Here is a 14971-nt window from a genome sequence, read left to right on the forward strand (position 1 = left end):
ATTATTATGATGATTATTATTAAACAATTAAGGTTTTTTTAGGGATTGGCTATTTTATATTCTTGGACCGATGTCAGGGAAATTAGTTGGCGACAGAACATTTCTTTAGTCAGTGCTCACAGACTTTCGTTTTCTTTCTCGGAAATAAAGGAAACACACATGTTTTTGGGAATGTTTTAGCATCCGCCATATTAAGTAAATGTTTTTCCTTATCGAGGACAAAATTCTCAAAATAATTGCCAGCCCCTTTTGTAGGATTCTAACACTGCTATAGAAGCTTAACGTACACTTTCAGGGTTTGTGTTTCATCCACGAGAACTTGTTGCACCACCACGGAAGGCTGACCAGTAGCGTGTGTCTGGTGGACAACAGATTCAGGGTCAAACTTGCAGACTTTGGCCCGACTTCTATTTTTTCGAAACTCATGATCAGCGATGAGTCGCAAGAGTTCAAACAAGGTGGGAATTGTTAAGGCACACGAGTCTCTTCCGCATCTGAATTATCAACTTAGCTGATGTATGTTATATCCATTACCACACTCTCAGCATGTATATTCTATTACACATACCGACTCTCTTTCTTTGAAACCGTACAGCCATACATAATTGACAAAAACTCAATATATTATCGCAAATTGTGAAAACTGGAACTGGCACGCTTCTATCATCATGTAAAATATTTTTCATTGTTTGTTTAACCATGTTTCACACTGTGTTCTTTTTTTAACACAGTAAGTGAGAAATAGAAACTTGACTTGAGTATACAGTAAACTACGGTTATAACGAACTCAAAGGGACCACTAATTTTAGTTCGTTATAACCGTAGTTCGTTATAAGCATATATACAGCATAACTACAGCAAATAATCGGGACAAAAAAATAAGTTCGTTATATCCGTCAGTTCCTTATAAGCGTCTTCGTTATAAACGTAGTTTACTGTATATGAGATGTAACGGATCTGTCCTTTAACAACAAACATATAAATACTAAATAAGTAGAGCCAAGAGGTACTGCAGCTCAGTGAAATAGCCCGTGAAGTGTTATACGACTTTTTTCACATCTGTGAAATATAACCAGATGATGCTCAACAATCAAACTGAATACAATTCCCAGGAATCTATATAACCAGTTCATTTAATTCGAAATTCGCCTCAACAAGAACTGCTGCTGCTACAGTGATATAACTGGATTACCGTGAAAAGCGGCGTTAAACCTAACTCAAAATAAAGATACTTTTCAATAAAAGTATTCATAGTATTCAAATGGCGGCATGCACCCCAACTGGTTTTACATTGCTTCAGAATGTCTATGGAGGGCTCCGGAATTACTGCGGTCCTGCAATCTGGTCGGCAGCAAGGAGGGCGACGTCTACAGTTTCGGAATCATTCTACAGGAAGTGTTCACCGCCGATGCACCATTCGGGATTGAGACTGTGACCATGGGTGTGGAGTGTGAGTTACCTGCAAATGTCATGGAATGAGATCCCTTACATATCATGGAAGACGAACCTATATATCATAATATCAATCGCTAGTTTGACTAATCCTGACTATTGTTTTCATGCTGCCAGCATGTAGCTGAATTAATGCTAAGTATTATTAATGACACATCTATCGGAATTGCTGCATAAAATGTTAAAACTATTATAGGAGATAGTTTTAACAATGATCTTATCAAATTATCTATATGAGCAGAGCTTGTCGTAAAAGGCGACTAACGGGATCGGGTGGTCAGGCTAGCACGCTGGTTGATGCTTGTCATCGTATCCCAGTTGCGTGGGTCGATGGTCATGATATCAATCACTTCATTGTCTGGTCCAGACTCGATTATTTACGGACCGCCGTCACATAGCTGGAATATTGCTGAATGCGGCGTTAAACAACAAACCAACCAACCAATCCTAAGAAAACTAAGTTTATGCTTTTAAGTCATAACAAAATTTGCCAAGCACCAGATCTTGTTAACAATCCTCATCGGTTAGAGCGCCTGAACACTTGGTGTAACTCTGTCTGGTAATTCAAAATCATCCAACCATTTAACCTCTGTTATAGGGGAAATTTAAAAAATGGTTTCAGGCTTGAGAAGATTAATTGAAACGTTTTGTCAAAAGTGTAATTTATCATGTATATTTGGCCTATTTTAGAATACAAATTATGAGTCTTGGACAATTGTACCGTAGAAACGATAAACGTTAACTAGTCCAATCAGAAGAAGGAAGAATTGTCACAGGTTAACCTAAATTTGCACCGAAATCTAATTAATATTATGAAACTGTTTGGCTTAACAACGACATAATCATCTTCGTACATTTCACAAAGTTCAAATAAAAAAACGGATACCGGAGACGCCTTAAGACTTTCTTCCACCTACAAAGGAATCTGTCTCACACTAATCTGAGAAATAAAACAAATTTTATAATTCCTACAACTAGAACTAATTCCCGCCAAAATTCTGAAGTAAGGACACCACTTAATTATCAAGTTTTTTTAAAAAGTTTCTCTAACGTTGCCGCAATTCTACTTGCAGGGTGACAGAAAAGTAAATATTTTTTATCTGCTCGGCCACAATCTTCTTGTAGATCGTTAAATTCGGAGTTTTTCGTGTACATCTCAGTGACATCCAGTCTCGCGATTGTGATTCAGAAAGTGAAAATCCTTTTCATTATGTTCTTGAATGCCCGAGGTATATCCAATTCCATTATCAATTCATTTCTGACTTGTACGTTTTGTGTCAAGTAATGTAAACTTTTCGCAAAGTGTAAAATCAGTTCACACAAGGCCTCGCTGCGACTTCTACGGACGAGTCACTTGTGTGTTACTGTTTCTGTATAAGCGAATTAGGAGCAGTGTTGATTCCTGGAAAAATGAAGAGAGTTTTAATGTTACTGGATGTACATGTGTTTTTGTGACAGTTATTCCCTTATCTAGGTGTTATCGAGAACATCATGGATATGGAAGGACAACCGTTTCGCCCTGAGTTCAATGTTCCTGAAAGTTTAAAGCCAGTAAAGGACCTGGCTATACGTTGTTGGTCAGAGTTGCCGCATCACCGCCCTCTAATGGCCAACGTAAAGAGAGACATCAACGAGATTGCAGTGTATGTACTATATGTAAACGAGGTTGTTACTGCATATTTAACCTTATGTTAAAGGGAAAACATGATGTGATACATCATTCTCGTTGTTTGCTTTATTAACATCAATGTATATGATGTGAGACATTTGAGCAAGAACTAGAAGTCATCCTTTATTATTGCTCCCCATCTTGCTAAGCTGTTTCTGTATGCATATAAATCGGAATATTGGCTCGGATTGGCAAAGTCAAAACAAGGCAGTTTGGCACATTTAAACTTCAGGAATATCTATGATCTCGAATGCCAATTCCCTTTCACAGATTTACCCACATGAACTGGAAATAAAGGCGAACATTGTTTCATTTTCAGATCTATGTAAAAAAAAAGATTCAGAGTAACAAAAACCTCTTCACAAGACTGTATGACAGGAGGGAAGACTTCAACTTTCCAATAGTCAGCTTTCCCTTTATGTCGAGCAATATTCCAGCAGCTCCAAGCCTTAGGCGTCAACATTTCACAACTATTAAGATACAATCGACAATGCACTTTCTACCAAGATTTCAAAGAATGTCATTACGATTCTTGCTTGGAAGTTGTTTGATCAAGGTTGACAAATTCAGGGCCTTCGTAAAGCTTTCAAAAAGTTTGATGGTAGACATAATGTTAAGGAAATTTCCAATTTGGACACATCAGTGACAAAAATGGTGCCCGATGTAATTCACAATTTTGACCCTTACTATATGTTCTCGTGATTTTCAGGCGAACAGTCGACTTACCTGTACATGTTGTGGTACGGATGGACCATGATACGTTCATCTGATATAACACCATCTGAACGTGATGCATAAACACATGCTCATGATATAATCGGAATCCTACAATGGACTCTGCTTTTAGCGGAGATGTCTTATGAATATGAGGGGGCACGGGTGGCCCAGTCGTCTAAGGCGCCGCGATTCGCTGTGCAGAGTTGCGTCCCTTGGGCAAGACAGAAACCTATGATTGTGGGTTCGAATCCCGGTTCGCCCCGATTATGTTTCTAGGTTTGTCAGCACCATACCCGTGCTCGTGGGTTTCACCGAAGTGGTAAACGTCTAAGACCTGCATCACTTCGGGCTTTCCTCCAACATTAAGCTGACACGCCGTGATATAACTGGAATACTGTTAAAAGCGGCGTTAAACCCAACTCACTCACTCACTCACTCACTCTTATGAATATGGAAAGGGTTTTGTCGCTTTTATTAACTTGTATGGCTATATAGTCAGATGGGTGCTAATGGGAGTCTGATGGACAGTCTCCTCCGTCGTATGGAGCAGTATGCCAACAACCTGGAGAAGCTGGTGGATGAGAAGACCCTTGAGTTGAAGGAGGAGAAGAAGAAGACAGAGGATCTTCTGGATCAAATATTACCCAGGTAATAAAAGACGGTGGGGTCAACTATCTGGTGATTGTCCGATGAGCATGCAGTAATTGTCCCTGTTATTAAAATATGATATTGTTTGTCCCATTTTCGCCTCGACAATAATATAACTTTAATGTAACTAGAATATATATGGTCCTACATATTTCTACCAAATTTTATTTGAGTCAAATCGATACATTTAGATTTATCGTGAAAACTGTATGAGAAAGTGGATTTAAATTAAGCTCTCGTTCATTAGATAGTATCACTCTAGTATCTTTCATTTGAGAATGAGAATGGCATATAGAATCATCCCAATTTACATATTGTCGACTTTTTTTAGACCGGTTGCAAACCAGTTGAAACTGGGTCAGAGAGTGACACCAGATGCATTCGAGTCTGTTACTGTCTGCTTCACCGACATCTGCGGCTTCACGGTGCTGTCATCGAAGTCCTCCCCAATGCAGGTACCCAGTCAGGAGTATATCATGCGTTTTCTTTTTACACTAGACGATAAACTGATGTCACGAAATTGTGTATGTCACGATGGGATAGCTATCACGGTGTACTATTCTGTTTAATAGTAAAATGGTTATATATATATATATTTTAAATAAAAACTGATAAGTATACGTTCACATGGAATAGTTTGATTAAACGGAACAATACGATCAGAGTAAACATAACGATCAGATTGAATATCAGACTAAATAAATCATGATCAGACTAAATATTTGATAAGACTAAACACATGACCTGACTTAAGTGAGTGAGTGAGTTGGGTTTAACGCCGCTTTTAACAGTATTCCAGTTATATCACGGCGTGTCAGCTTATTGTTGGAGGAAAGCCCGACGTGATGCAGGTCTCAGACGTTTACCACTTCGGTGAAACCCACGAGCACGGGTATGGTGCTGACAAACCTAGACACATAATCGGGGCGAACCGGGATTCGAACCCACAATCATAGGTTTCTGTCGTGCCCAAGGAAAGCAACTCTGCACAGCGAATCGCGGCGCCTTAGACGACTGGGCCACCCGTGCCCCCGATCTGACTAAAACACGCCATCAAACTGAATATATAATCAGACTGAACACAAAATCAAACAGAATACACGATCAGACTACATATATAAAACGCAATAGACGACAAGACTCAATCACGATAAGACTAAATGATTTATGCGATCAAATTAATATATATTTTTTTTATCAGATTTACTATTCGATCATGCCATATATACAAATACGATCAGACTCGATACACGATCAGACTTAACAATCAGTCACCATGTTGTAAAGCGAAAACGTCGACCAGCACCAGATCGTTAATCTGTGTAGGTAGTTAAATCTATTTACAATCTAGTTTATTGTTTAACGCCGCACTCGCCAATATTCCAGCTATATGATGTCGGTCTGTAATTAATCAAGTCTGGACCAGACAATTCGGTGATTGACATCATGAGCATCGATCCACGCAGTCCGGATACGATGACATTCATTAACCAAGTCAGCGAGTCTGACCACCCGATCCCGTTAGTCGCCTCTTCCGACAACACGATATGTACACATTAGGGCCGACTATTGGTCTGTTTTCTGTTATGTTTCTAGGTTTGTCAGCACCATACCCGTGCTCGTGGGTTTCACCGAAGTGGTAAACGTCTGAGACCTGCATCACTTTGGGCTTTCCTCCAAAGACCCAGAGATATATCTGAACTGTGTCTGTGATTTTGTCGACACTATCCCATCTAAAACACCAGTACATACAGGCAGCCTTTTTTGAAATCTGATTCTGTTATTTCAATCGACTTGTATTCTTTTTCTCAGGTAGTCGACCTCCTGAACGATTTATACTCCTGTTTCGACGACATCATTGAAAACTACGACGTCTACAAGGTAAGACGTCCCATTTACCTCGGCTTGTTGTAATCGCCAACGACGTTTGTGGCAACTTACACATGTCCCTGTGGGGATTGAATTGGTCCCCAGCAAACTATGCTGACCGAACCACGAGACATGACATCGTACCCCGACGGCATGACATGTTGTTCATGAAAGAAATCGCTGTGTTGTCTGGACCAGAGTTAAATTGCTGAGTGCGGCGTTAAGAAACAAAGAGGCGTGAAAACAGTCAACAAAAATCTAAGACTAAAAGGAATTGATTTACAAAACTTAATGCGTGTTCAATCAGGCAGGCACATATGTTTAGTTACAGCCTATTTTTTTGTGTATATATTTAACGCAGCTTTCGATATTATGAAAGAATGGCTATGAATTGCTCTCACGGAGAATCTGTGTTTTTTCAGGTAGAAACAATCGGAGATTCCTACATGGTGGTGTCTGGTCTCCCGGTGAGGAATGGAAACATGCATGCCCCCGAGATATCGCGGATGTCTCTCAACTTACTCCAGGCAATTGATAATGTCAAGATCAACCATCTTCCTGAAGAGAGACTGAAACTCAGGATAGGTTTGCATTCAGGTGTGGTTCCAGATAGACAGGACCCGTGAAGATCCGGGGTGGAATAGGTCTTCAGCAACCCATGCTTGCCGTAAAAGGCGACTACGCTTGTCCTAAGAGGCGACTAACGGGATCGGGTGGTCAGGTTTGCTTACTTGGTTGATGCATGTCAGCGTATCCGGATTGCGTGGATCGATGCTCATGATATCAATCACTGGATTGTCTGGTCCAGACTCGATTATTTTTACCGCCGTCATATAGCTGGAATATTGCCGAGTGCGGCGTTAAACAACAAACCAACCAACCAGATAGATAGGCGCGTCTATAGTAAGACAGAATCACAATTACGTACTTAACAGGACATGGGTAACTAAAGAATTTCTGAGAACACGATTTGGTTCAATAAGGGAACAACCTTATTTTAATGATATTTCTAACATTTGGCTCATGAGTGTGTCATGGCCTTTTTATACTTTGGTCTATTCTTTAACGGCTTGACCAATAACCTGAAACCTGGTACACTTGGTGTGTTTGGTAGAAATTATAGAGAACAGTTAAACAGTTGCCAAAATGGAAATAGAAAAGCGATCGTTCTCAGAAGGCACGTAGTCAAGTTGAAATATTTAGGATGACAGTAACAATTGTGCATGGCATTAACATTTCCATGTAAATCTTGACCCATCGTGTTGCTTCATCGATGTTTTCGTTTGTCCCTTAAGCTGCATGGAAAATATCCTGGTGGAACCCAGGGCAACAAGAAACATTATTGATGCTTTTAATCCTTGACGCGTATATCTTTTTCTAGGTCCAGTCTGTGCCGGTGTCGTGGGGATCAAGATGCCCCGGTACTGTCTGTTCGGTGATACAGTAAATACTGCCTCCCGGATGGAATCTCATGGTGAAGGTAGACCATTTTCACGTTTTCAATATTAAAATCAGTGCATGTTGTTGTTGTTTCTTTCTTTCTTTACACCACAATATAAATAATCGAATGTGGAGGCTATTTCCAAATTTGGCGTATTAGCGACCATGATGTCTGATGCAATTGCTTTTTGTGACGCTACCATATGTTCCCGTTGAATTGCCTTTGTGACGTGTGCCAACTGTGTGCGTGTGTACAATGGCATCTGCTTACGGAAATAGGTATTGTTGCTTATATACTGAACCGCAAAAGAAACGTCACCCCAAGTAACATTACATGAAAAGTTGTCATTTAAATATCTGGGTAAACAATAAAACCGATCGCCCAAATGCATCACGGCAACGGCCATGGTAACCCGATGCACGTAAGTTCCGTGCAAATTGAAATCCTCATGCGTTCTCCCATTTCTTGCCCTATACAAATCCACCCAGATCGGATAACATTCTTTCGCTATTGAATTGCTACCACATGCCAAGATCGACAATACACCAAGCCCATGGACGATTGCAAGTTGGACATACCGCAAGGCAAGTAGCCAATGCATTTCAAGTCCACGTAAGGACCATATACCGGTTCAAGCAACGGTACCAGACCACCAACACTACAGATGACCAACCACGTAATTGAAGCCAAAGGATCACCACCCGACGTCAGGATCGTCAGATTGTGCGACAGCATCTTCAAGATCGCTTTGTTACTGCTGCGGAAACTGCTCGACAGACCATGGAAGCATACCAGCAACACATTAGTGCGGACACCGTGGGAAACGTTATTCGGATGCTTGTGTTGTTGAGACACGTGGGGTGGTCCGAGTATCATGGTGTGGGGTGGAATTGGTCTTGCACATAGGGTCGGCCCTGTGGTCTTCCAGAACATCGGTCCAGGGAGAGGCAATGGTGTCACAGCAGCTCGGTACATTGATCTAGTCTTAAGACCACACGCCATACCTCATTTGGCACGTCGCCGCAACCACGAGTTTCAGCATGACAACGCCCGTGCCCGCACTGCGAGAGTAACAAGAGACTTCCTCCAGCAGAATGACATCAGAACCATGCAGTGGCCTGCCCTCAGTCCCGATTTAAAGCACCTGTGGGACGAGATTCAAAGACGGCTGAATGACGTCCGACCAAGGCCGACAACTGCAGCTGAACTGCGTCAGGCGTTCCTCAGAGTGTGGGCTCAAGTGCCTATGGCCTTCATCAACCGCCGCATCCATTCCATGTAGCGACGTTGCACGGCAGTCATCAAACCACATGGCGAAGACACCAAATACTGACTTGTGATACCATTTTCTCAGAGACTAGTTTTGTGTTTCATTTTAAGAACATTTGACACTGTAATTTCAACCTTGATGATCAGTTTTGCCAAGTTTCATCTCTTTAATATGTCTCAAGGTATGTTTAAACTGTTTGGACAAATAAGGTTTCTCATATATCTATCCATGGCGACGTTTCTTTTGCGGTACAGTACATTTAGCTGTGTGGGTTGTGATTCCTAAACGTAATAAAATCTAAGCACCTTGTTTACTTTCAAGAATGATACCTGGTTGCTTCTGTTTCAGAATGTAAGATTCACATCAGTGGGGAAACTAAGATCATCTTGGACAAACATGGGTCGTTCACGGTAACGCTGCGTGGAAACATTAATATTAAGGTAAGACCATCTCCCAACAGAAACTGGAGCACAATAGAAACTCAGCAATTCTATTGCAAACGTTTAAAATGATAATTGTAGTAAAATATGGGCCTTGCAAAAACTGTATTATGAGAAAATGTTAAAATCATTTATTTCAGTGTGGTTCTTGCCTTTGAATGTTTCTAATTTACAACCTTAACGCAAACACCAGGTATAGTCACTATTTGATAGTGATTCAACAATGGACGATATTTCTAATGATTAAGGAAAGGGTTTTGTCCTTTTCTTTTGGTTACGAGGGATAAATACACATGCGCCATTCACACGAATTCTTTTGGTGTTGTAATACATTTTTGTCAGGTTGGTATCAGCTTGAAGTACCATTTTTGAAAATAATTGAAATGATCCTCTTTTGGCTTTGAACCTGTCATAATTTATGTAAGCTGTACATGCATGTGTTTATAAACGGATTAGACTTTCGTCCATTTGAGTATGTTACCCACAAGTCCACCACGTGTTTCGATATTTAATAATTGCCAATTTATCCATGTGTCTTGATTCGACAGCTAACCTTTTAGCATCAGGTGAGTATCAGATATGTCAGGTGGGTGCATTTGCACACTTGCTTTCTCTGCTACTATTCATTCGGGCCATTGAAATACTATTGTGGTTGTGATCATATGGGAAACCAGTATGTGACATAACAATGTTAAAGCAAGCATTCCCTTCCATGTCGGATCATTTCCACACAGCCAGTAGGCTGCATTAAAAATACATGTTTCTCGAGCACATATTTCTTAAAAGAGAGGACGGAAATATGACTTGTATAAATAGCTTTTAATGAAAACAAGTGATTTGAGGAACACCTAGACTAACATATAGTCTCTGAAATGAACATATCGTACATAAAAAAACAGTTGTTCAGTTATCTTAATAAAAATATAATAAAAAGGAGCCCAGTGACTCTCTTCATTTTCTGCAGTGATCTAGACTTGCCAAACATTATAGACTTGCATGGGCTGTATTTGATATATATTTGTATCAGGGTCTGTAAGACAGACTAAGGAACACCTTCTTATTTCCCTACCAGGATATCAACAAGCACTTGTGGACACACAGTGAACTCTGCTCTTCGCCAAAATATCTCAATCATGTGTCGGGTGAAATGTGAAGTGAAATGACGCGTTTATACCCGAGCACTTTTTTCCTGTTTAACCTGAATATGGTATTATCGCTGTGCACTTGTGTGCCCCTTCTATTGTAACAGTTCTTGAGAATATACTTCACAATGTCAAATTATAAAACTGTCACATTCAATATAAACATACTTGTAATGCACTCTGCAAAGTTATTTTACTCATATATAAATACAATTAATGTTTTCCTGGTTATGAGATCTGTGGTCGTGCTAATATTTCGATATTGCGGTAACGTCCAGACATATTTCAATCATAACGTGTTATGTTTAAATAAGCACACGTACATTCTTTGTACGGTGAATATCATTTGACACCTTCATCTAGTTTTGCAATGGATAAAAGTATTGTAATTTCATCTCAATCTACAAATTTATCTCCCGAGCGCTTTTAGAAAAGGGATAAGCTAATTGACACATATCAAGTGTTCACCTGAACAAACACGTGAACTTATGGTCAAAATAGGCAATGGACATCATGTTTGTCACTGACGCGTTTGATGTCTACCATAAAACAGTTTCAAAGCTTTACTCGGGCCTTGAATGATATAGCCAAAGATTTGAGCAAGAATTGTATGACGCATTTAAAATCGTCGTTGCAGGGCAAGGGGAAGATGGACACGTACTGGCTGCTGGGCGAGGACACGAAGGGGGACCAATTTTGACCTACCTTATAACTGAGGAGCATGGCGGAAAGAAATGGAAGTTCGTCCTTTAATGTTTGTTCTGACAATATCGAATTTGCAAGATTAAAGCCGAAGTTCATCAACAAAGTGTCTCCTATTTTATGTAATAAATGTTGGTTTTGTTTGTGCAAAGTGCCACTCCTCCTTCTTATATAGTCTGTTTTCCTAACTTAAGTTAAGTCATGATCTTTATCGTAATGTATATATGCCTATATAGCTTCAATACTTCGATTCCTTCTTCATTCTCTTACACGGACAATTAAAATTTAATAGAAACACCACATGTGTCATTTGGGTTTTACGATTTCTTTTTAATTCAAGTCAAGAGAATTTGTCGTGGCGAGCTGTCCACCAGTTCATCGTAAACTTTAGTTTTCGATTTATCCTTCAATCAGCTGAAATTGTGTGTATGTGATCAAAGCTGTGGTGTCTTAAACTAACTCACATAATTCCAATCCGATTTTAAACATTGCTGAATATAGCATTATGAAACTGACATGCAGTATGAATGTGTTAGGAAAATATAAAACATGTAATATGTTGCTGTGAGTTGTGAGTTTTGGCACTACTTCAATATGTGACCTTCATGTATCATGGCTGCAAATAGTGTCACGACAAACACGATGAACGTTTTGGTCCTCCAATTAGCCAGGTGTGGAGGTATCATTGCGTACTTAAGGAACATTCTCTTAGGATGACTTCTTTCGTCCATTGAGTTGATATAGAATATGCATTGAACATCCGACTTGACCATTTATTTTATTTTATTAATCTACAAAAGGGAGCTGTATCTCCAGCATTGGCTCATCAATTTATATCCTGTGCGTCAGTCATTGTGTTGTCAATAAAAGATAGTTTCCAAGTTTACCGCGTCATATGAATGATTCCCTGTTATCCATGTTGGACAACTGACATTGTATTCAACAATTCGTCGTTTCAATAAAAAGGATTTTAAAAAAGGTTTGCACCTCCCTCCTCACTTTTGAGAAAAAATGTGGCCAAGAAACAATTTTTCTGCCTAATTCGTGTTGTGTTTCGGTGAATAAATAGTGATGGTATATAAACGATGTCTTCGTGGTTTCTGTGGGCCAGTCGTCTAAGGCGCCGCGATTCGCTGTGCAGAGTTGCGTCCCTTGGGCACGACAGTAACCTATGATTGTGGGTTTGAATCCCGGTTAGCCCCGATTATGTTTCTAGGTTTGTCAGCACCATACCCGTGCTTGTGGGTTTCACCGAAGTGGTAAACGTCTTAGACCTGCATCACTTTGGGCTTTCCTCCCACATTAAGCTGACACGCCGTGATATAACTTGAATACTGTTATAAGCGGCGTAAAATCCAACTCACTCACTCACTCGTGGTTTCTGTGTGTGTGAGTAAGTGACTGAGTGAGCATTCGGAGTACTTTAAAAAGCATCCACAAACTTGACCATCGGATGGCCATTGTAATAGGCTCTGACTGGTACCTCTTTTGGAACGAACCCCCGTTGGGCGAGTGTGTTTTTTGTATCTGTTTATAACTGTCACCAACAGGTGTATTAGTGAAATGACACAATCATATTGGACATGACCAGAGGATAATTATAAGTTAAAAAAACAGTATGGATTACTGAAGAGATGACTTCGACTTTTCACTAGTAAACTTTCCATTTATGCAGATATGTCGAGCAATGTTTCGTCAGTTCCACCTTTTGATGTCTTAAAGTTATATATGATACACATTAGCCATGTTATATACGCTTCTTATTAGTTAAGAAAAGGGGCAAAAACTTTTGATAGACACAGGACATCACTGCGAAAAGCAGAGTCAATTTTACGATTCCGACTATGTCATAAGCATGTGTTAATGCATCACTACCAAATTTAATAGTGATGACACCAGGTCACCAGGTTCGCAAAAATGTGAGCGCATCCTGCCCCACCGTTGGTACACCGTCACAAACACATGCAAAGGCATGTAAAATGTTCACCTGATCAAGTCAAAATGTGAAACAGCCTAATGCGACTTATGGAAATATACTTTACATGTCTGCCACAAACCCTTTGAACGTTATGCAGAGGCCTTGAATGCTGTAACCTCGATCAAACAGCTTTTGAGCACGAGTCGTATGACGCCCTTTGACATTTTCGTAGACAGAACATGTTTGATTGTACCCGAAAGCTCGAGATAAAGAGAAGATTGACAGGTGAATTCATCCCAATCTTGTGTATAGTTGCTTGTTACTTTGAATCTTTAAGCATAGACTTAACTGTGAAATAGATCGGGCGGACTTTAGTTTCTAGCTCAGATGGGTAAGTCAGTGGAAGTGAATTGGCTATTTTACCATTATTGAACGACAACATTATCAAACATTTTGTTTAACGCCGCATTCAGCAATATTCCAGCTATATGACGGCGGTCTGTAAATAATCGAGTCTTGACTAGACAATCCAGTGATTGACATCAAGAGCATCGATCCATGCAATTGGGATACGATGACATGCATCAACCAAGTCAGCGAGCCTGACCACCCTATCCCGTTAGTCGCCTCCTACGACAAGCATAGTTGCCTTTTACGGCAAGCATGGGTTGCTAAAGACATATTTTTCTGCCCCGGATCTTCACACCTAATCTCTAATCCTCTTTGTTTACGTTTTAATAGTTCTGAAATAGGTAGCCATTTTATCATAATGATAAGTGTAATAAGAGTACTACTGAAACAGAAACATCACTTAAAAAGTGGGACAGTTGTCAAAGTAATCAGTATAAGGACGGTTTGGATATAAGTGCTATAAAAGACATAAAAGACAAAATTGCTTCACTTGCACAAGCCTGTGAATCCAGAGGAGATAAATACCCCTGTAAGTGGAAAAAGTACAGTATGTTTCGCTATTGCCGCAAGTAAGTAAGATCATGCAAATCGCCGTTGGTTTGAAAAGGAATGTGAGGTTGCATGTGGTAAATATCGCCAAACACACTCTTCAAATATAGGAAGCATCCTTCCTTCCACAACAACATAAATTTATTATACTGTAGCCGTAAATACAAACCCCCTGTTTTGATCGAAACATTTGAATACAAAGAAATAATCTACAATGATTAGGAAATAAATTATTCTCGTTCACTCTGGAAACTTTTGCATATGGATGATTTCGATTTTTAAATCGCGAATTTCCCCTTCATGTCCAGCAATATCCCACATTTTCAAGTCCAGTTTCTCAATACTTATTATTCTAAATCACTGAAAGCTTTTTTTCTTTCGAGGTTACAACATTAAAGGCCTGGTTTAATCATTCCAGAAAGTTTAGATTTGACATCCATTCGCTTGCTATGACGCGTCGCTTGTCAACATAATCAGCGACAATAACACATGTCAACTTTACATGGAGTTTTCATACATCCTTATATGGAGAGTGAAATGTTTTCAGCTACAGATGCAAAACCATCTTAATTAAAACTAAGAGCTTAAGATATTTCTTCCAACAGTCTGAAGCATAATTAATTTTTTTAAAGCAGGAGGAGATCTTCGGGATCAACTTAGAAACAGAGGACACATCATATAAATACCTTGTAAGACGTACAGTAGCGTATTAAATCAGAAACTACAAATATGGTAAGAGAAGA

At 39.7% G+C, this 14971-nt stretch overlaps 1 protein-coding gene across 1 annotated transcript; it reads left to right on the forward strand.

The window, feature by feature from the left end:
* Positions 1–424: 424 nt before the first annotated feature.
* LOC139463377 (atrial natriuretic peptide receptor 1-like) lies at positions 425–11348 on the forward strand. The gene is made up of 10 exons (XM_071244636.1): positions 425–458; positions 1301–1450; positions 2927–3095; positions 4334–4486; positions 4818–4941; positions 6299–6367; positions 6778–6952; positions 7737–7835; positions 9415–9506; positions 11286–11348. The coding sequence occupies exons 1-10, from the start codon at positions 425–427 to the stop codon at positions 11346–11348; spliced, it is 1128 nt and encodes a 375-aa protein (XP_071100737.1).
* The last annotated feature ends 3623 nt before the right edge of the window (positions 11349–14971 follow it).

Source organism: Haliotis cracherodii, unplaced genomic scaffold, assembly GCF_022045235.1.
Source record: "Haliotis cracherodii isolate W230 unplaced genomic scaffold, xgHalCrac1.p SCAF_16, whole genome shotgun sequence".
NCBI lineage: Eukaryota > Metazoa > Mollusca > Gastropoda > Lepetellida > Haliotidae > Haliotis > Haliotis cracherodii.